The sequence below is a fragment of the Tetrao urogallus genome (assembly GCF_951394365.1).
Source record: "Tetrao urogallus genome assembly, chromosome: 3".
Lineage (NCBI taxonomy): Eukaryota > Metazoa > Chordata > Aves > Galliformes > Phasianidae > Tetrao > Tetrao urogallus.
Genome location: NC_136815.1, coordinates 86,053,159 through 86,076,120, shown reverse-complemented (window position 1 = coordinate 86,076,120; position 22,962 = coordinate 86,053,159). Strand labels below are relative to the sequence as shown.

At 37.4% G+C, this 22,962-nt stretch overlaps 1 protein-coding gene across 1 annotated transcript in view; it reads left to right on the top strand.

Moving 5' to 3' along the window:
* Window positions 1-22,962, top strand: part of KIF13A (kinesin family member 13A) — a gene marked incomplete at both ends in the record, with an annotated part of 107,375 nt that overhangs the window by 45,532 nt on the left and 38,881 nt on the right. Inside the window, 10 exons of the mRNA XM_079533476.1 lie at window positions 7,591-7,683; window positions 8,237-8,417; window positions 9,346-9,433; window positions 10,905-11,039; window positions 11,861-11,973; window positions 17,215-17,326; window positions 17,719-17,931; window positions 20,177-20,287; window positions 21,317-21,451; window positions 22,639-22,769. Of these exons, the coding sequence (XP_079389602.1) occupies window positions 7,591-7,683; window positions 8,237-8,417; window positions 9,346-9,433; window positions 10,905-11,039; window positions 11,861-11,973; window positions 17,215-17,326; window positions 17,719-17,931; window positions 20,177-20,287; window positions 21,317-21,451; window positions 22,639-22,769 (1,312 nt within the window). The remainder of the gene's footprint in view (window positions 1-7,590; window positions 7,684-8,236; window positions 8,418-9,345; window positions 9,434-10,904; window positions 11,040-11,860; window positions 11,974-17,214; window positions 17,327-17,718; window positions 17,932-20,176; window positions 20,288-21,316; window positions 21,452-22,638; window positions 22,770-22,962) is intronic.

Genomic DNA, 22,962 nt, shown 5'->3' with positions numbered 1-22,962 from the left:
AAACGCATGAAAGCTTAGACTATTGTGGATGTATTTTTTTAATGTTCTGTACTGTAATGCTCAAGGGACTTCACAAAAGCAGACTTTTTTTTTTTAACAGTGGTTTAGAGTTCTAGGTTCCTGCTTAAGAAAGAACATGAGCTTTAAGATGCCCAGTATATTGCTTGGGACAGGAAAGCATTTTTTCTCTACTTGCAAGCTATAGTGCTTTCTCTCCCCCAAAAGAGAGCCTCTTCTGAAGATTCTTTTTGTCACCTAGGGTTCAGAAATCAATTCTTGCTGGAGCTAGTGATGAAAGTGTGTTTTCTGTTCTTTTCATTCCCGAGCCTGTTTTTCTCAAATGGTGTGATTATTTTTCATTTTTCCAGTCATTCATATTTCAATTGTTCAGGTTCCTGACGTTCTTGAGTGATCAGCTTTGTGATGCCTTCCTCCATAAGCTGGGCATTCTAAATTAGATTATCATCCCAGGGCTTAACTTTCTCATAACTGGATTAGTGCATTAACATTAATATTTTTAAAGAAAATTTACCTTGATTGTTACAGCTCTGTATGCCAGGATTTCAAGGCTGTGGTCTATGGAAAAGGGGGGGGGGACAACAGCTTTCGGTTAAGGTACTCACATTAAGAAATGTTATGGTCTGAAGGAAATCTTGAAGTTTGAATGTTTGTTAGAATGCATTTCTGACTTGAACCAAATCCTGAACCACAGGAAATGCATTGATTTGCTGTATTCCTTGCTTGTGTGAGCAATGTAGATTTCCTCAGGAAAATAATTTTGTTTTGACTTTCAGTGTCTGTGTTTGCACTGAACAGATACAGTGCACTGGACTCACAGTTCAAACTGGTCGATCCCTTGGAGCACACGACAGCTCCTTTTGTGTCTGCACAGCTAGACTTCCTCTTAAAGGAACTGGGTTATGATGCAAAGCCAGATGTTGCCTTGATGTGCCTCAAGTGTGCAGTTGAGAGCTGCTCATATCGGGTGCATCACGAGGCTAACCCACTTTTAGAGAAGACAGAGACCAGAGGAACACCTTTAACCAGTTAAACCTGTTCCTATCTTAGTTTAATCTATCTCCAGGTGAATTCATTGAGATTCCAGGCTAACTTATTCTTAATTTGAATGAAAACTAGATTTCTATGACCTCTTTGAGAAGTTGTGATCAAATTCTTTCTGACTGAGAACTGAAGCAGCACTGTGTAAATGATAGATTAACCCTTTTTCAGTCTGGACTCCAGAATGCTGCTACATCTTTTGTACTTTCTCACCATCTGCAAAGTTGTAAGATGTGTTTTTGCTCTTGCAGATAATTTGTCTGATAAAGGAAACAATTTTCCTCTTTTATTTGATCCCAGAAATATAGTAAGACCATGAGCTTTAGACTGCATGTGAAAAGATCTAAAACAATTATTTTTCTGTATTTGTGTGATCTTGTGTCTTCCAGCCTTCACATTCTAGAAGATAACGAATTTGATAGAATATTAAATATATATATATAAATCTGTTTCAGTTACTGATTTGTTGACTTTGTTCACTTATTCTTGCACGAACTGATACTGTCCTATTCTTCTATTAGTGCTTCTTGTTCTTGAGCCAGCAAACCAAATGCTGAAGTGGTAAGATGTAGGCTTTTATATAGTCGGAGTATGAAGCTGCCTTAAGTCTCTTTCAGAGTTTGGCCTAAAGAAATGCAATAGCTGGCTTTGACTGGGGTTTTCAGTGATCCCTCTGGCTGTTCCTATGGAACCAAATGGCGTTGTTCTAGGCAGTTCACAAATACACACACTGCCTATGTCCAGGTATTATACTAGAGTGTGTTACAGAGCTAACAAGCTCAGGGCTCCACACAAGCCACCTGGCAACCCGACTTTTAGAGCTGTAGAAACTGTAGTTTCATGATTGAATACTGGACCACAGCAGGGAATTGCTGATATTAAAGAATTATTTTTGCAAGCCTGGACAGCAGTAAGAGTCTACTGAAGTCTGCAATGAGGTAGATTTTTGAAAGGAAGGAAAGCAACCCTTCATCTTAGGAAAGGTTCAAGACATGGTGTGAATAACTTCAGTAGCACCTAGGCAGGTCCATTCTAAGAACCCCACTCTTCACTTCGTATCTTCTTGTCTGTGGACATTCCTTAAACTCCTAAGCTGCATCACACTTGACCTGAAATCTCAGATCTGTTTCTGCTACATTGTGCTGTGAAGCTGAACACCTGACTTTAGGCTAAGCTTGAATTTTGTGTGAAGAAGATATGCTGATTCCTGCTCTGCCAGCACCTGTTTTAAAGGGAAACAAACCACCCAACTGTCTTGAACAATTGTAGTTTCCCACCCTCATGAGTGGTCTTATGTTGTGGATTTTGGGCAGACAGAAGTGTCTGTCCATTTGTACTTCTGGCTTACCCAGTGTAAAAATATATTTGAAACCCAACCCTTTCCAACTGTTCCATTGATTTCTTTTTTTTTTTTTTAAAGGAGTCTACTTGGCATGTAGGGCTTGATTTTAGGTGGTGCAATTGATGGCTGACCAGTACATTTCTGGAAAACTTAAGTGTCTCAATATGACTTTAATTTAAGCAGTTAAACTACAGACATTGTGATGCTTAATTGTAAGCACTCCAGACCTTTTAGTATAACAGGGCTTTCAACACAGAGACCTCAGGGCTTTGTCAATACTGTCATGTTGAGCTACAGAAGTTAGACTACACCAGCTGTACCTGTTTTTTATTAAGATGAACCATAGACTTCCCCCCCCCCCCCCCCCCCCCCCCCCCCAAATTTAAAGAATTTATTCTAAAACTATTATCCAACACAGCTTTTAATAATTCTAATTACTGAGATCAAGTTTTATTTTAACTGCTAGATCTTGGAACTAACTGCAATTATGTATTAAAACATTCAGAGTTAGAGGTTAAGCCATAGAAAGACATGACCAGCTTGAATTTTCAGTGTTGTTCATTAGAAGTTATTTGGTTTCGGTTATTTTCTTCGTATAAGAGAGCAGCAGTGAGATGTTCTACCTCTGCAGTCAGAATCTTGCTGAGCAAATCCATGCCAACATGTGGAGAGGCTCAAAACTGTTATCTGTATTTCATATTGACAAGTTGCTGATTACTGGAAATACTGGACATCTAAAAACCAAGCACGAGAACTAATCTTTGTTTTGGTACCTCTTGACTTGTAAGTTTGTCAGTAAATGAGAGGACCTTGTGGAAGGTCCTCTCATATTAATGGTGTTTACTTTAAAAGTAATTTAATTGGAAAGAGTAGTCTCTCTTTTGCTCACCCTCCCTTTTCTTTCCTTTCGTCTCTTCACATCTGGTTACTAGTCACGAGTCTGGTGATCTGGGAATATACAGACTCAATTTGTAGAAGTCATTGGCTTCATTCTGCAGATTGCACAAACATGTCCTGGGGTTTTTCAGCAGTGTGTAGTTTTCCCTAGGAATGGGTTTGATCTGAAGGAATAGGGTGTAACATAGAGATACAAGAGAGAAAGTACTTAGATATCTCATTCTGAAAATGGTGTATTGTTGTAGGCTTGCATTTCAGAGTATTGATATTTCTTTCTGTTTTCAGGATCTTTTTATCTTACATATTTTCCTAATTTAATTTTTCTAATAGTTTGTGTTCACTCCAAGGTTCTAGCTAAGAGATTTTCATATGCAGGTAATGTCAAGGTTTTCTTTTAAAATTATTAGTAATTTAATAGCCATTAGTAATATGCACACTGACATACTTTGCTGCTTTTACTTTGTTTTATAACTTTGCCTCTGAAATACCACTCATTTCAGTAGGTGGAGAGCACATGAAAAAATTTCTTAGCTTCTGTGGTACATCCTTAAATGCCTATGGTGTGTGATAATAGCACACAGCCAGCACTGGAAAGTTCCAAGAATTCAGTGTATGAAAATGTAGTTCTGAGAAGTTCCTGTAGCTTTCAGATAAGTCTCAGATACTATCTGATACTGTTGAAATCTTCCCAAGCTTTAGTATGGCTAGTGCTAAGGAAGGAATGCTGGTAGTCTCCCTTTATGTGTCTGTGGAACACTGTCAGTGGGTGGCAGCACTGTGTCTGATGAGAAGGTTCTTGGGTTGGCCTCCTGAGGGAAGTGGCATCCTAGACACTGAGAATTTCTCCTTTGATTTTTTTCTTGGATGTTCTTCTACTTTGACATCAGGCTTGTTAGTTGCACTTGCCAGAAGCTACAGATAATGTCTTGGAGCTGTGAAGGGAGTTAGAGCTGTCTGATGAAAGGAAAGAAGGTTTCCATGTTGTCTTGATGTTGTTTTTCTGGTACGTCTTCAGGACAGAGTTGGCATCCACTGGTGTCTATCAGGTTTTGATCAGCAATGCATCCCTAGAAGGATGATGTTACTGGGGGTTCTGCCAAATGTGTTGTGAGCATTTACAGCATAGTGCAATGTTGTCTGAAACTTTTTTCTTGCAATGTGCTTCCACCTTAGCTGTTTTGCTCCTTAAAGTAGAGGAAGCATTTGGTCTTAAAATGACATTATTTAGATAGTAGTATGCATGCAGAGCTCACCAAACTGCGCTCCCCTTACCCCTATGGGAGGAGGAGACAGGAGGAAGGCTGCCCTGTGAAGGCTGGCAGCTCAGTACTCACCCCAAAAAGCCTTGGGTGTGCTTTCCTCTGCCTGGTGGCATGTGTATGCCAAACATCTCTTATTTGCCCACGTTTTTTCCTCAAAAGATGGGAGAGGGAACAAGGGCTTACGATGTCAGGCCTCAGTTGCCACCTTAAGAAGCTATATGGTCTTATGCAGCTGGAAGATTGGGCCTAAAAGATTTGACAAGTAGGTTTAAGGGAAATTTTTCTGGAAACTAAATAGTGGTGGAATGAAAAGAGGTTTTTCTGTGCTGCAAAATTGAATCAGAATTGAGTTAAAACCCCTTCTCTCTTCCCTAAGCACTTGGCATCTGTGGAAGAAAAGTCCTGTAAACAAGCAGAAATCTTAATTGCAGAACATGTAAGATTGTTTAGCAAAACCACAACAAAACCGCATTTTGTTTTATTTTCTTACTTTAGGTGCACTTAGACATAATTCTGTATAACATAAATTGTAATCAATTTGCAGAACCTACTAATAAAATGCATGGAGGAAGAATTTATGTTGCATGATGAAATTATCTCCTGGATCATATAATCTTATGGGTGACATGCTCCTGCCCTTAGGAGCACCACCACTGCATGAGAAAAATAATAAAATACCTGTAATTGAAATTTAAATTCTTCTGTTCTTTCCTGTGTTCTTTTCATTTAGAAACATTTTTTTCATTTTTATCACATGGTAGTTCAACTGTTTCCTCTAAACATCATTCTTGAATGGCCTATTTGTCAATGTCTGGGTTGTTAAGCCCATAAAAACTTACCTGGAAAAAAAAAATCTTGTCTGTGCAATTTGAACTGCCTTCTTCCTCTGGGCAATAAGAAATTCTGTAGGCCATCTCATCATTATCATGACTATGGTTAGTTTTGTAGTATTTTGGTATCTGTTTTTTTCTTAGGAAGCACAGATGTTGTAATTTATTGCTAGTCAGAAGAGGACAATAAAGAATTTTTCCTCTTCTGACAAATGATTTTGTTCTTCACTCACAATAATTTTTTTCTCTTAATGATTTTACTCAGTTTTAATCTTTACTTGATTTTTACGCTCTTCATCAGCAACGCAGTAAGTGGCTCCTTGCATCTTTGATTTGACGACCTCAAAATATGCCTTCAAGAGTTGGAAAGCAAATTTTTGTGTGTTGTGCACTCTTATTAAACACTTGCACTGATTTGTTTCCTTCACGCATTCTTCAGTAGTTCGTTAGCATTCTCTACAGCTGTTTCCAGGAACGTTGGTTTTGAACAGCACTCTCTCAACATATGATCATGCAGTCATTTCATGATACACATGTTGAATGAGAAGTGAATTAATGTCCAAGGAAGAAAATGGAATTATTATGTAGTACAGCAGGCTTTTCTCTGTTTTTAATTCCTGTATTGAGTGTTTTGGAAGTTAGTCTGAACTGTGTTAATCCAAGAAGCAGTACTAATAATCTTTTGGTATCTCAGAAATACAATTGAAAAATATACACAGGGACCTGACATCACTGCCTTAGTTTTTCCTTTATAGCAAAAGGGAAACTAGGCTAAAGTTAAATAGAAGTAATAGAGATTTTTAGTCTTACTTGCATACAGGAGAGCCATTCTACAGGCATTCCGTGGGTTGTACTACAGGTGTGTTCAGTGATCTGCCATTTACTCAAGTATCACAGAAAGTTAATATTCTCAGGCAACATATATGCAGCTAGGTGTTTTCTGATGTTCTATTTTGAGAGCTAAAGAAGTCCTATTGCACACATTGTACAATTGCTTCCAACTGGAAAAATGACAACTGCTAAAATTAAATGAGCTGGGATAGGTGACTTCACCACTGTTCAGAATGTCATCAGGCAGTGTATGTAAGTTTAAAATCAAGCACCAGAAGATATGTAAATGCTTTCCTTATCTCAGCTCTTCTTTTCGATGTGTAGGTGGTTCAGAACTTGACAGACAGCCTACCTGTGACCGTGTTTTGGTGTACAAATTCTGAGCGTTACTTTTTAAAACAAAACAGAAAAATGTGTACAGTACTACCACAAACAAAAGAAATGCCCTTTCTGTTTTATCTCCTGCAGCTAAACGATTGGAGCACATCTGAAATCAGCTTGGCTTAGAAAGATGACTTTTTAGAACATGAAATGCTGTAGCTGATGTTTCAACTATATATATATATATATATATATATATATATATATATATATATATATATATATAAAAAATAATATTTAATAATATATTAATAATTATTAATTATAATTAATAATAAATTAATTATAAATTTTTATTAATTATAAAATATAATTAATAATTAATAATAATAATAATAATAATAAATATATATATAAAATATATATATATTTGTGCTCTCGAACTTTAAGAGACTGTTGACTCCTGTATATCGACAGACAGTTCTGTTTAAGTCTCTCACACTCATAATGTACATTTCCTGCTTCGATGTCTTCGGGATGCTTCTGTCTTACTTCCAGCATTGCCTTAACACGGAGTAGATAAGAATGGGTTATACTGAAATCTGAGGCTAGCTCCCAAGAGAACATTTCTCTTATTTCTACCGTTATGTTTGTTATATGCCTATAATATTTTAGTTCACTAATGTGTTCATTGCAATTCTGTTGCAGAAGTCTTGGGTAAAGTTTATTGTTATGAATTAGTTTATTATGCATTAGAATGCATACAGACTGCAAAGTCTGCAATATGAAATTTAGATTATCTTTATTCTCTAAGTTCTCTAAGCATTCAATTTACATGATTCATTTGAATCCGTGCTTCTTTCACAGGAAAACGAGCGCTATGTTTAAACACACAGAGGTAGCTGTTGCACTGAGTTTCATTCACTCAGTTATACACAAAATCATTTGTTCCATTGTGCATCCATTAGTAAAAATAATCTCCAAAAATTTTTCTTGTTATTGTTAAAGCTCACTGTTCACTTAAAAGAAACTTACAATTATTTTGTAGGTCAGGAAGTGGTGTTCAAGTGCCTTGGAGAAGGAATTCTTGAGAAGGCCTTTCAGGGATATAATGCTTGTATTTTTGCCTATGGACAGACAGGTAAGTGCTGCTTGTGCTGAAAGGAGAGGATGCTGCTTGTGCACGTGTGTGAAGTAGGAAGAGCACAACATAAATACTAAGCTTGATAATATTCAAGATCATAAATAGAAATACAAAGTTTAATGTTAAACTTCATATCATTTGTATTTACGTCACTTCTTTGGAGGTTGGTTTCCCATTTAAACACACAGTAACTTCAGCACATCCATTGGCAGTATTAAGTTCTTAACACAGGTCTGTAAATATGCTCCTCACTGCTACCTCTTGAGGCTGCTTTGAAAGTGTGAAAGGAGAGGTTAGCAACCAAGGCTCATTCAGTCTTTTGTGTGTGTGTGTGTTAAAAGGGAGGCCAAGTAATGGCTCTACTAAAAGAGACTGTTAAGATTTCTCTTTTTGTTTCTGTTTGTTGTAATGCAAAGAGCGAGCCTTCTGTCTAGAATAACGCCCTGTTGCTCTGATACATGCATCTGGAGAAATTAAAACATGTTTCATGAACAAATGAGTAACTCAGAAACCACATTCTAAAGCATTTTCTTCTCCTTTCTTCCCTTAGGTTCAGGAAAATCCTTTTCAATGATGGGTAATGCAGAGCAGCTGGGTCTGATCCCACGGCTCTGTTGTGCTTTATTTCAGAGAATCTCTGTGGAAGAAAATGAATCTCATACTTTTAAAGTTGAAGTGTCCTATATGGAAATCTACAATGAGAAAGTCAGAGATCTACTTGACCCAAAAGGGTGAGTAGCTTTACCCTTCCTCTCCACCTTAATTGCTTTTATTTGAAACTATTAAGTAGAAATAAACTCTTGGAAGTCCTTGAGGTTTTTCATAATGTATGTTTATATATCTTTTTTACAAAGGATCAGGTACCAAACATGAGAGAGAATATCAGTGTGAAGTTTGTGTATGAAATACTACCTGGTGTGGATCAATCTAAATATACAATATAATAGTATAATGTTGCAAAGTGAAGTACTGCAATACCAGAAATCAAAAGCTATGTAGAAGAAAAAGCTGGGGTATATTTGTCATATGACCCAGACTTTGCTCAAGTATAAATTTTCATCAGTTACAAACAGTGTGAACTTTATTTACAATTTGATTTTCCTGGTTTAGAATTTGGACTTCTTGAATGGGAAGGAATAACACCTCCAAATATACTCTTAGCACTCTACTTCCTTCTGTTTTGTTGACTCAGAAATACTGAGTAGGTTCTCTAGCATGGAGATGTCTAGACAAGAGATCAGACAAGATGTCTGATATGTGAGCATTACTGCACTAGAAGAAACATGCAACTTAATTAAAAGGTGTATTTTACACTTCATTAACATATTTCAGTAAAACTTGGAAAATGCATGGAGAAATGAATCTTTAGCAAATGAGAGAGATTTTGTTTCCTTCTGTCACTATTCCTTCCAGATGAAGTATTTCAGGTTTTGCTACGGCCACAAATACTGTGGTAGAATGATGCTCTGAAAGTAATTTGTGTGTTCTGATTGAAACCTGTCAGATTGATATTTTTATTCCCATTATTGCTTGAAAAACAAAAAAGCTACATACTGTGAAATGATAAAAATCTTGTGTATTGTAGATGTTAATCTATGTCTTTTAGTTGAAATGAAGTTCACAGTAGTGGTTTGTGCATAAAGGCTGTTTATTCCGTAGGAGTCGGCAGTCTCTTAAGGTTCGAGAGCACAAAGTGTTGGGACCATATGTAGATGGCTTGTCTCAGCTGGCTGTTACGAACTTTGAGGTAAATCTGAACCTATGAAAGATTTGGAAACAGCATCTGTGTACCTAAGTGATAGGAAATCATATTGTAGGTAAACTAATACCCACTCAGAAGTTTTGTTTTCCTAGGTGTTTGCAGCCTCTGACAATCGCAGGTACCTCCTCTAGTGCTTCCAGGAATATTTATGTCATGTAAAAGCTTTCATTTCACTTTTATGTTGGTTAAAAATATAGCAGTAATATCACTTCACTTTGCGGGTTCTCATTTATGTAATAAATACCAAGCACGTCACATTTTCTTGCCATGTTTTCTTGAAATCTGAGGCTTCCACACTAAGAAAATTAGGTCTTTCAGTGTGCATTCTGTTGCTTTTGTTGTTGTTGAATACACTTTATAGAAGTATATTGCATGAGAATGCACAACATGGTTTATATAGCTGCTAATTTAAGTAATGACAACATCTGAGCCCAGCTGAGTTACTAAAATGCATTCAAATATATCAGTATTGTAGAATCCAATGAACTTCATTGGATACAGAGGAATTGCAGTGATGCAGTTCTGTGAATTGCGTAGCCCTTTTTACAAGGAAGCTGTTTTAGGAAATCTATTTGGGTTTTCTTTTGTTATGCTTTTTTCTTTGTTTCGGGTTGGTTTATTAAAAAATCATTTTTTTACAGTGATGTGTGAAAAACATTTCTCGTCTAATGGGAATATTTATTTCTCTGAAGCACCTGTCATATCTAATGTAAAAACCAATTTTGCAGCTTTTACGGTAAACTGCATACTTTGACATTATTTGCTTGAATTTTAGAAAATTTTGTTCATACCTAATTTTTGTCTGATGACTTATGGAAGTGTCTTGGATACTCAGCAAACAGATATATGAGAATCATCTTTATTTTTACTTGAATAGAAGGGTACAGGCTTCAAGTGGTGCAACACTTTGAGCCAATTCAAAGAGTATGGCTTTAATGCAGTTCAGGAAAAAAAAAGCATTGTGTTTACTTCTGTAAGTAGATCTGTTTGCCTGATTACTGGCATTGCACAATATGATTTGTAATGTGGGTTTTGCCAACGTATTTCAGCAACAGATAAGGAGTATGTGTACTGAATATTGTTGCTGGGCTTTTGGTGCCCTGCTTAAAGCAAAGTTATGATTTAACATTATTCTGCAAAATTAGATCTCTTCTCTGTCAGTGCATTCTTCAAGGCCCTCAAAGTGAGGTTGTTTGGGACCTTGAGCAGCCTGACCTAATGGGTGGCAACGCAGCCACAGCAAGTGGGTTCAAATTGGATGGTCTTGAGGATCCTTTCCAACCCAAACCATTCTGTGATTTTCTGGTATCCAAATGTAAAGAGAATTTTCTCTTTAATTCTACATTCCCTTCTCTCTCCTCAGAAATACGCACTCTTCCATTTAGTCAGGAATTTTGTTCAGCAAGCACAAAACTTGCTTTCATCCTGACACCACTTTTTATTCTTTGTGCTCTAGGATATTGAGTCATTGATGTCAGAGGGAAACAAATCACGAACAGTTGCTGCAACCAACATGAATGAAGAAAGCAGCCGCTCTCATGCTGTCTTCAACATTATAGTGACTCAGACACTTTATGACCTGCAGTCTGGTGTATGTGTTTCTGTTGTTTTAATTTATGAAGTTGTGGAAAATTCTTCTTCTTTATTCTGTTCAACTGCTGAATGATCTGTTTGTTTTGAATAACAGTCAGTTAAAACAAGCAGCTTGTGCTTTTTGCATGCATTTGTAGATGCATCAGTAATATCACTTAACATGACCTAAAACTCTGAAGAGGCGAATGGCTTACTATTTTAAAACTGAAGCTGCCTCAGTTCTCAAGACCATTCAACTTGGTGAAGTGCTCTTGTATTTCAGAGTTGCTATGCTAAGTGATATTATAGTATCTCTATTGATTTGTTCCATCTTCTCAGTCAAGACTTCAGCATAACTCACCGTTTTTTTTTTTGTTTGGTACGCATGCACAATTTTCTTAGCTATGCTGCTACTTTTAATGCTTTGGAGTAATTAAAGTAATATTGGCAAGAACCTAAGGTTGAGAGAACACCAGAAGCATGCCAGAGAAAACAAAAAAAATTAGATGACTTTAAGATTATATTGCCTCTGTTAAATCTGTCTTAGGTGTTAACAGTTGCTGACATTAATATATTTTAATGGTCTGCTGTGGCAGGGAAGTTTTTGATGTTAACACATGGCTGCTTTGCCTTCATTAGTGGTTCTGCCCTTTAGTATAAAGTGTATGACTGGCTCTTAACAGACTGTAAAGACTGTCAGAATTTGTTCTGTCTTATCTTGATTTTATGCTTCAACTTGCATTATTGTTATAGAAAGCAGTCTTTAATGGTGCTGGTGTAAGGTATGTTAGCATTTTATGCTCATGAATCTTGTTTTTCTCCCTTATTTGATCTGCACAGAATTCTGGAGAGAAGGTCAGCAAGGTCAGCCTGGTGGATTTAGCTGGTAGTGAGAGAGTGTCCAAAACAGGAGCTGCAGGAGAACGTCTGAAGGAAGGCAGCAACATAAACAAGTAAGACATTGGCATAGGTTGTAAAGTATAGTGTTTTAAGAACAACCATTGCTTCCTCAGTCTCCTGTTTTGGTGTGCTTGTTACAAGTTGGTTCAAATGCTGCATCTAGTCAGACGCATCCCTTTCAGTTGCTCTGTACTGAATACCATCTGTTTGGGTTTTTTTTTAACATCAGTACAGAGACTTTGATTCATAGTTGACTCAGATGATAGCTGTATGAATATTATCTGGAAAAAGTGACGGTAGCACTCTTTAATTATGGATGTACCTTTTGTGATTCATTTATCCACCCTGTCCCCAGGCTCATGTGTTTGTCTCATCGTATGCTCAAGGAATGCAAAGTTGCAGAGTTGAATGGCTTTGTTCCAACAGGTATTAAACTGTGTAAGAGTATAATTCACAGTTCAAGAAAACCAGATCAGAATGAAACTATGTAAGTTTAACGTTGCCTTGGGCATCTGTACTCAAGCAATGACAAGTTTCCAGGCACTTTTTTTAACTGTAATTAGTGTGTTGTTGCCCAAAAGCAAGACTTTAGCACAATATTACCATTGTCTTACACATACTAATTTTCCTGGGAAAAAAAAAAATCAGACTCTTAATATTAAAAGCTACAAATTCTGTACTTACCTTTAAAATGTTGCGAAAGGTTATGTTATTCTGAAGTTAACAGTGAGAGCAAAAAACGTGTTTGAACTGCATTCATGCTTAAAATGATTTTAAGTTTAATCTGCTTTAATTGAACACGCTTGCTCTTCACAGCATAATCTGTAATGTATTACGAGTTTTAATGCTTCAGATTGGTAGGTGCACTGGCATAGTACTCATGAAAGAAAATTATATGACTCTGTTTCTCTAATGGCAGGTACTGAACCTTTACCCTGCAGGTTACTAGTTAAATTTGGTTTGATTTTGCTAGAAACTGTATTTACCTTTTGCATAAATAGGGGTGAAATTAAATGTTTCTTTTTAATTCTTGGGGAAAAATTCAAATGCTGACTCCCCCAACAGCTATTACGAGATTGAAAGTGTTGCTGGAGATATAGAAAGATTTCATTTTCTTTTCTAGCAAAATGTTTGCTTAGTGTAAACAGGGAAGGTTGTTTTTGCCATTTCTTTTTAATGATACAGGACTTCAGATACAAGCACCAGATTTCTCTGTAAGAGATATTTCAAAGAGAAAAGCTGTCAGCTCTGTCTTCTTGCATCAGTTCCTATATTATAAACCTCAGTTATCTCAGACCATTTTCTAAGCATTCTCTGTTTGAGATCTCATTTGGAACTGATAGGCAAACAACTCTTAGTTTTGTGCTTTAGTGTCTATTGGACTTCTGGTGAGTTTAATGAATTCTGTCTTCACTGGAAGCTTCAGAATTGGTATGCACATTTTTATCAGAGTAGTTCGTTGCAGAACATTGTACACAATCTTCTTTTCCGTAATGTGTACAACATACCATGCTTATTAGGGACAGGCAGTAATCTTTCTGTAGTAATACAGACTACTTAAACCACGTACCTTGCTATGCCACCTTCCATTTTTTTAAACTTTTATTCTTTCATAAAATAGCAGTAATTTGCGTTGGTAGCATCAACTGTTTATTCAGATAAAAACAGACCTACCGTAACTACCTGGCAGTTAAATTTCTTGCTTGTTGTATGTTTTGATGCCTTGAAGAACAGGCAAATAACATAACTGTTTCTGTATTTACAAGACAAGAAGATTGTACTTTTGCTGTGCTTCCAAAACTCCATAGTTTGATAGTCTCTGCAGATTTCTCTGCTGTTTCTGCATGAAACCAGCTTAGTGCCAATGTCACTGCTGCCTCAGTCTCACAGCTTCCTGTACTGTAAACTCTTTCACATATTGGGTCAGCATGACCCAGTACAGAGTGGATGTGCTGAATTGCTCTGTTGCTTACTGAAACAGCTGAGAGTTGTGTGATCTTGTTAATGGTTTTGTAAAGCTGTAATAAGGAACTTCCACTTTTTCTCAGCACTGGTGTGAAGTTGCCTTAGGTCATGACGGTGTTTCTGGGCATCTGCTGTCTTTATTTTCCTGGTTCTTATGAGACTTTCCAAAATCGTAAGAAAGCTGTGTGTGCTTGTTAATGCCTACGTGCTCTAGTTCCTATACTGAGTGTAGAAATGCAGATGTTTAATAATTTATGGTGTAGTAGAAGAATTTCTAGAGTACAACAGCAGGAGTAAATGGAGTAAGCAAGCTGTCAGTTAGTGGCTAGGAAGAATGTTCTATGAACAGCCTATAATTTTAACTGTGATTAGAAATATCGTAGCTATTGTCATCTTAAGTTGAGAATGCAAAAATAAGTTTTTTAAAGGGTAAAGATGGGGTGGGAGGGAATGTTCTGGGAGAAGACTGGCTTCAAGCTCTTTTAAGAGGAGGGTGTTCATATTCACAGTTTTTATTATTAGAAAGAAGGGCTTCGTCTGCTTAAAAAAAAATTGGAAGGAAAGTGTACAGAAGTAGCTTAAATGGATGTCATTTAGGGACAGAGTTCTTCCCTGCAGAAAAGAACCACCTGCCCTTGGATGCTGCTGACTCAGATCCTTGCTGGGAGTGTGCAAGCTTCCAGATGCACGGTAGCAAAGACAGCCTGTTCACACTTGATGGAGAGGGTCAAGGAGAACAGAAAGCATGCAGAAACAGCACTTTCCCATGGTCTTGCACCATGTAAGCTTGCTCTGTTTCTTCTGAACTGCCTCAGTCTGTTGTGCACTGTTGGCTCGGGCCTTTTGGTTGATTCATTATGTAGGTGGTTTGAGATAGGATCAAAGTAATGACAGATCTCTGATGCATCATCCAGCATAAAGCAAAGCAACTACTGAGTCCTGTAATTATATTGCACTGCCATTTCTTTTAGTACTTCCCTTAGAATCTTTTAACAGCTTTGTATTATGAAATCTTAAGTAGAACACTTAAAGTACACCAGTTTGGTTGTTAATACAGACGTTAATAGTCTTAATAAAAAAAATGGTATTTCATTATATTTCTGGAGCAGAAATATTACTTCCTTTAATCTGGTGTTAATAAACAAAGTTATAACTTGCTAATTACTACAACACAGTGCCTATAACTAAAATTGCAGCCCTGTTGTGAAATAATTATCAATGGTGGGCCTTCCTGAATCCCTGTCTTTCCTATCCCCATTTCGATTTCTTTAAGGTAAGAAAAATATTCTTCCCCCTCCCTCACTTTTTGGCTTTGATTTTCACATTTTTTCTCATTTAAAATCAGTAAGAGGAATTGGAGGAACGTAAATTGAAGTGTGTGGGTTTTGTTGTTTTCTTTTAACTTCATAATCCTCGAAGGTGGACTCCACTGGGAGTGTGCTGCTAGTGCTTTTTCACTTACGCTGTAGGAGTCTGCTAGGGAGCAGCATATAGCATCCTACTGTTTGTTCTCGCATGTTTAGCATGCTGTCTTCCCAGTCTGTGCAGGTGAAAGACTGAAAGATTGGAGACAAGAACCAATTCTCCCTCCCCCATCCTCTTCCCACAGGCTTTTGGGAGTTGTAAGGTTTTTTGTTGGGGCAAAAAAACCCCAACCCTAAATTAACTGTTCTTTTTGCTGTGAATTTTTCAGGCATGGGTTGGAAAGTTATCCTTTAGACAAATTTAGGAGATCCTTAAGGTTCTTTTCAATTTAGTTTTGCTTTCAGGTCTTTACTGTCTTCATGCCACTGCGTTTCCTGGTGCTATGCACATCTTTTGTGACTTTTTTAACAGATCGTCTCACCTTAACCTCACATATCTTTTTTGAAATATTCTGCAATGCTTTTGTCGTTCAGAACCACTAGGATTTTCAAAAAGCATTAAGACTATGTTACGATTAAAATGGCTCTAGTAGTTTAAAGAAACTCAAAAGGATGGAGTGGAACAGTACAATCAAAGTTTTATTTAACTACCCAATCACAAGGCTACAAGTTTCCTTGGTAGTTATGCTCAATTATCCAGATGTTCTTTACAAGTATGATGGACCAGTATGTTCTTGAGCTCCAGCATTCTGTTTTTACTACTCTTTAGGCATCTGGTTAAAGCTCTCAGGCTCTTAAACCAGCTCATTATCTTAAACTTGCTCCAGTGTCGTTTAGTATTTACACAAGGTTGTGTAATAATTGGAATATATAATGCATAGATGCTTTGCAAAGGTTGCTAATAGTTAAACACTTGTTGGTGGAAGTGGTACATGTACCAAAATGAACAAGCTCTTAGTTTCTTCAGTATTCTAGAGTAATGGGATGTTTGTGTACCAAGCAGTTTGGAGAATTTTTCTGTTCTCATGTTTACATTCATGCAACATTTTTATGATTGGGATAGGAATCTATTCTTCCCCATAGAAGATCCTAGTGAGGCATCACCTCGACTGTAAGTCAGCTCCTTTGAAAAGGGATATTTTTCTCTTGTGATGAGCAGTCTTCCACTGTCATGTAATTGCTGGTTGGTTACTAGGTAACTCACCAGACTAGTTCTTCTGCACCATAACTGACTTTGTCTTGTAGATTCCTCCTTATGAGTATAGTTCAGTTTTAGTCAGCTGTTAAACTAGTGCTCTTAAAATGTTGTTCCTAGAGACAGGGGATTATTGCTGCACTGCCAATGCTAACTCCTAATATTGTCATGAGGCAGTGTCCAAGATGGAAAGATTCTTAGTCTCTGAGATAAGGTAGGTGTCTAATCTAAAGCTGTTCTTGGGAGAAAGTTTTTCACACAGGGTGGTGAGGCACTGGAACAGGTTGCCCAAGGAGGCTGTGGATGCCCCATCCCTGCAGGCATTCAAGGCCAGGCTGGATGTGGCTCTGGGCAGCCTGGTCTGCTGGTTGGTGACCCTGCACACAGCAGGGGGTTGGAACTGGATGAGCATTGTGGTCCTTTGCAACGCAGGCCATTCTGTGATTCATTCTATGATTCTCCATATACTGACGCAGCCTGCTTTACAATTGTCAAACTATGATACCTAAATGTTTCAACCTGGTCTTCCTGAAACTTTGTTAGTACTAGGTAAGATTAAACACTGTACATAACTGTTTTTTGTTCCAAGTATGCAGCTTTAATAGATGCATTGCCTTGTTTTGATCTCCCTTGGTCATTTCCAGCTCAAATTATTTTATAAAAGCTGGATGTGAAATTTTGCAGAGCACAAATTAAACCATTCTGTTTGTTTTATTAAATGTACTTTTGAAGTACGTGTTCAAAGCTGTTTTGTGCTGTTGGCTTCATAGATCCCTTTCAACGCTTGGGTTGGTTATATCATCACTTGCTGATCAAGCAGCAGGGAAAGGGAAGAATAAGTTTGTGCCTTACAGAGACTCTGTACTCACTTGGCTTCTCAAGGTAATTAATATTTTCTGTTCAACATGTTCATAAGCTGTTAGCTTAATAGGTTGTAGCATAACTGTGTACTTAAGAGATTGTAATCTTTTTTTTTTTTTTTAAAAGAAGTGAGCAAAGGAGGTCATTGCTACAAGATATCCCAAGTAATATATTGAGATGAGCATTTACTGTGTTAATTGAATGTAAAGTCCTATTTGGTGAATTTTCAATTGCATTGGGACTAAAGCTGATGGAGGTGGTTGGGAATATTTATGGATCGTATTGATCAGTTTACATCAGAATGTAAATCAGTGTCCAAATAGTGAGATTTGCATTTTAAGTATCTTTGTAAAGAGACAGCATAATCTCAGAACAGTTCTTAATTCTCAAATTTCTGTGGCTGTACTCTACAGGACAATCTGGGAGGAAACAGCCAAACTGCCATGATAGCCACAATTAGTCCAGCAGCAGACAATTACGAAGAAACACTATCTACTCTAAGATACGCAGACAGAGCCAAAAGGATAGTTAATCATGCTGTGGTGAATGAAGATCCAAATGCCAGGGTCATCAGAGAATTACGTGAAGAAGTTGAAAAACTGAAAGAACAGCTCTCGCAGGCTGAGGTAATGTTATTCATGGTACAAAATAAATTGAGTAACCTGAACAAATGTTGAACGAGCTGGAAGACTGGATTTATGTTGAAGTCCTTCAAAATCAGAAGAGGAAGTCTTACACTTATTTAAAAAAAAAAATAATAACCTTGTTTCCTGAGTTTGTTTCTTTATAGTAACTTTAAATGAGGACAACATTGTACAGGTGTTGATCTGTGTCAGAATAGACTGTTCTTGAAAAACTTTGTGTCATGTAGTAAATGAAGCAGCACAGATAAGAGCTACAAGAGAACTTAATTGTATATACTTGCTAGCAGATTTTTCTAAATTGGTGGACTATATATTCTTATTATGCCAAACGGAAAAATGAGAAGATGTAAATCCTGGTACTGGATGACAAAATATGTGGGACATTTCTGTCACTGACATTTGTAAAAATTTATCAAGGATCTTTAAAACTGCAAAACCAAAACTAGCAGTATTCTATTGGCTGAAGAGTTAATGCTGTGTGACTGCTGCATATACTAAAAATACATTTCTAATCAGAGCGTAAATTATCAGTGTAGAAGTACTTTTGGTGATATCCGAGGAAATGGGGCACTGTAGTATAGGAAAACATTTCTAATATTTTCTGGCAACACGTAATAGCTGTGGGGGAAAAAGAATACCAGAAGTATGTCTTACGGTAAACTGGAGTGGTGTTTAAACTTTACATTTGTCTAAGAAGTCACATTGCCTATACAAGCAGTCCCTTACAGGATCAAATGAGGAAAACTGCCGTATGGAAAAGGAACCATTCACTTTTTTTTTTCCAAATAGAAATCTATTGTAATTCTGTATTTCAAATAATAAAATATTCTTCTAGTCTGTTCTTAGTTTTGTTGGCAGACTGTGGCTGCCAACAGGAAAGTAGGAGGTTGCTTGTAGTTTTACTAATTTTTTAAAGCTTTTTCTCTTCTTCTGTCTCTTCAACTTTCTGTTGAAAACAATCACATGAAGTTATAGGCCAGCACATTGAGCTCTTATTTGGAGTGGAACATATTCAATCCCCTTGCTTTTCTTTCCTATTGTGAAATGAGAAGCCTGTGTTAGCTTCAGTGCATGCCTTCCTTCAGAGGTAATCAATGGTGTCATTCTTAAATGCTTAAGTGAAACTCTAGGAACGCTTACAAAAGCAAGATAGAATGGAAAGCTAAATATCAAGAGGAATTTGTGTTTAAAACTATTATTGGAAGGAAGGCTTTGGATTTGAACTTCAGACAACTCAGACTTAAGAGATGTAAAATACTCGGGTATTTTTATACAGACAGTGAAGATTGAGTGGCCAGGCCTGCAGATTTTGTTGGCCTGTGTAGTTCCATTAGCCTATGTAGTGCTGTGTAGACCTTCAGTTGTTTCAAATCAGGACGTGTTATAGGGTGATTTCTTAAAGAGAAGGATTTGAGTGTCACCTGATGAAGGACTGAACATGAGCTGGCAAAGTGCACTTGCAGCCCAGAAGGCCAAATATATCCTGGGTTGCATCAAGAGAAGCAGGTCGAGAGAGGTGATTCTGCCCCTCTGCTCTGTGCTGGTGAGGCCTCACCTGTGGTACTGCATCCAGTTCTTGGGTCCCAGCAAAGGAGGGGCATGGAGCTGTTGGAGCAGGTCCATAGGAGGGCCATGAAGATGGTCAGAGGGCTGGAGCACCTCCCCTATGAGGACAGGCTGAGAGAGCTGGGCTCTGCATCTTGGAGAAGAGGAGGCTCCAGGGGGACCTTTTATAGTGGCCTTCCAGTACCTGAAGGGGGCCTGGAGGTAAGCTAGGGAGGGATTTTTTGTAAGGGCATGTAGTGACAGGGCAAGGGTTCCAGGTTTTAAAATGGAAGAAGGGTATGTGTTTATACTAGATGTTAGGAAGAAATTATTTACTGTGAGGGTGGTGAGACACTGGGACGGGTTGCCTGGAGAGGCTGGGGATATTCCCTTCTTGGAGGCTTTCAAGGCCAGTTGCATGGGGCTTTGAGCAACCTGGTTTAACGAGAGGTGTCCCTGCTTTAGGTCCCTTCTGACCCAGACCATTCTATTATTCTGTCCTTTTCCTTTGCTAATGACCTGTTTCTTCCTCTTCTGCCACAAAATACCCAGGAAAATAGTTGAAACCTATCCTGTATCTACAGCATTTGATGTTCTGTTGGCTGTGTTCAGTTTCCCTTTTTTTAAGCAACTGTTGCAATGTGAACTGTACCTTAAGAATTTGCTAATCCCCGTCTTTTAGGCCATGAAGGCTCCAGAACTGAAGGAAAAATTGGAAGAGTCCGAAAAGCTAATAAAGGAATTAACTGTCACCTGGGAAGAAAAGCTAAGGAAAACAGAAGAAATTGCACAGGTATTTCAGAAATTTTGAGGAGAAAAGGTCAGATATTCATTGAGCACAAGTCAGATGAATTTCTTGAGCTCTGGTGAACTATGCTGTATTCCGTTTCTCTGCTCTCCATTTTCTTTCAGTCTGAATTTCATTAGAATAAATGTGGTTTTATCATGGTGTAATTAATAAAGGCTAATATTTCATTTGAAATTAGAACACGAAAATGCATTTGAGATGTTCTTCTATAAGAATGCAATGGGGTCTTGAACAATTTCCCTTGGAATGGCTAAGAAAACCAAGAATTACAAAAGGATTGGAATTTTGGGTAGTGTTTGTTCTTTACATTTGCTGTGGCTTATAGTGTTTTCTTAACCAGAGAAAGGAAATGAATCCAGGTATTCACTAATGTTTGTTTTTTATTATCATACTTGGAATAAGACTTTGGGATTCCAGTGTATCTTTCCATCATTTCTACCATCTGTAGCTTGAAGAGTGACTTCTGTTGGTTATCCTTTCTAGTCTTAATGTTCCAGAAGCACACTTTGGTGCAGTCACTGCTAAATAAACAGACACAAAAAAATGCAGAACCTAACTGGCCAAACCCAAAACAGCCAAGAAAAAGATAAAGCTATGACAGAGCAAATGACATGTTTGAACCAAGCAGATGCTTTAGCTGCATTAATAATAATACTGGAAAACTGTAAGCCTAAACTGCAACATGCTCTTCCCAAAATTATCTGACTTATCTTCCTTTTCGCTGCAATTGAGATTAGTTTTTAATAATTTAAAGATTCAAAGCCACACTCTAATGCCTGAGTACCTCTGATATAGTTATTAAAGCATGTGTTTGAGGATTAAGTCTAACCTTTTATTATTGGTGTATAAAAATTAATAATATATTTGATCACTGTCCTAAGTTCTGTTTTTCTGTTATATACTAAGGGTGTATTAATCTTCAGCTCCAGATGCTGTGCTTTTATTTACTTGGTATTGGTATACTTGTCTCTACATATTGCAGCAGCCAAGATTAATCTATTTTTGTGCTTGCAGGAGAGACAAAGACAGCTAGAGAGCATGGGGATTTCCCTAGAGTCTTCAGGTATCAAGGTTGGAGATGACAAGTGTTATCTGGTGAACCTGAATGCAGACCCTGCACTCAATGAACTTTTGGTTTACTATCTGAAGGTAAGAGCACATACAAGATGTTCTTGCATTCTATGTAAACATTTATTGTTTTTGATTTCTGGCTCGATTTATAATTCAGAGTGTATTTAGATTGATACGACTAGTTGCACTAAAGTAGAATAGGACTCCTCCTGCTGTTCAAGTTTACTTTTTCCCTTGCAGTTCAGCTTCAGTAGTTTCCTAATTGACCTACTGATTGCCAACAGTGGAAGCAGTATTCAGTATTTGCCAGAATTGAGATAAATACTAGGTTTTTTACTTTTTGGACTAAAAAGCTTTTCTTCCTGCAGTAAGAGCCTGGTGTAAGATGCTTCTTTTTGTTAGTGAGTTGAGAATTTTCTTAAATATTCAGTGGGTGTAAAGGGATCCTGTTTAGCCATAATCATAGGAGTAACCATAGGCTTCAATGGGAGAAAAAGCTTTAAGAAAAAAGAAAGGAAAAAGGTGCCAGGTGAGGAGGGAAAGTGAGAAGGAAGCCCTGTTAAAAATATGCTGAAATATATTTTCCTTGTTCTACTATCTTCCATATCATTCAGTTTAGAATAGTCTTCCTGTCAGAGTTTCAAATGCAAACCTAATAAGGCAGGCTGAGTAGGAAATACTCTTGTTAACAAGATAGAAAAGGCTATCTTATCTGTTTTATGGGTATTTTTCTGCTTTAGTGGTTGAGATAAGGCTTTTATATTTGAAGAGTAGCAAATAGACTACAACATACAGTAAAATACAGTTTTTCAGCAAGATTTACAGTATGATTTGCAATTATGTGGAGATTAGTATGTTTAGCTGCATTATTAATATAGTTGTCATCTGAAAAAGCAGACAATTGTGTCTCTCACTTTCCCTGTTATCCTTTGTTTCACATGGCTGCATGACATGGCTTGTATTCTTCTCTGTATCATTGCTTATATGCATGCGTAGTCTGGGAATATTTTAAAATCAGAATTTGTCTATCAGCTGCTTTATTTTGCTTTTCTTGAAGCTGTAGGAAGATCAAGTGCAGAGCAGAACAGAAGTGTATGAATCACCTTTCCAGTCCTCAAATCTACTATGGCACCATGTCTGCTCTATAAAAATATCTAGCAAAGGACAACATGTAGATGGTGGAGCCTCAATACTTCAACTAATATTGCTTTAGTTATGTAAACGGCAATAGTTTGCTTCTCTCTAACTAATAGCTTATTTTCCAGGATCACACAAGAGTTGGTGCAGATACCTCTCAGGACATACAGCTCTTTGGTATAGGAATCCAACCTGAACACTGTGAGATTGATATTGCTTTGGATGGAGAAGTCACACTCACACCAAAAGAAAATGCAAGGTAAGGACGGTCAACAACACTTGTTTGCTCCTCAGCAAAGTGTTTGCTTTTCATTACCAGAAGATGACTTGCATGTGTTTTTATCTTACCAAGTCAGAAATATCTTTCTTTTTTGATCAATGAGTAGCTGTGGTGTAAGTGACTTCAGAGATGGAACTAAGATTTCCTCACACACCCCCACATGCCACTGCCT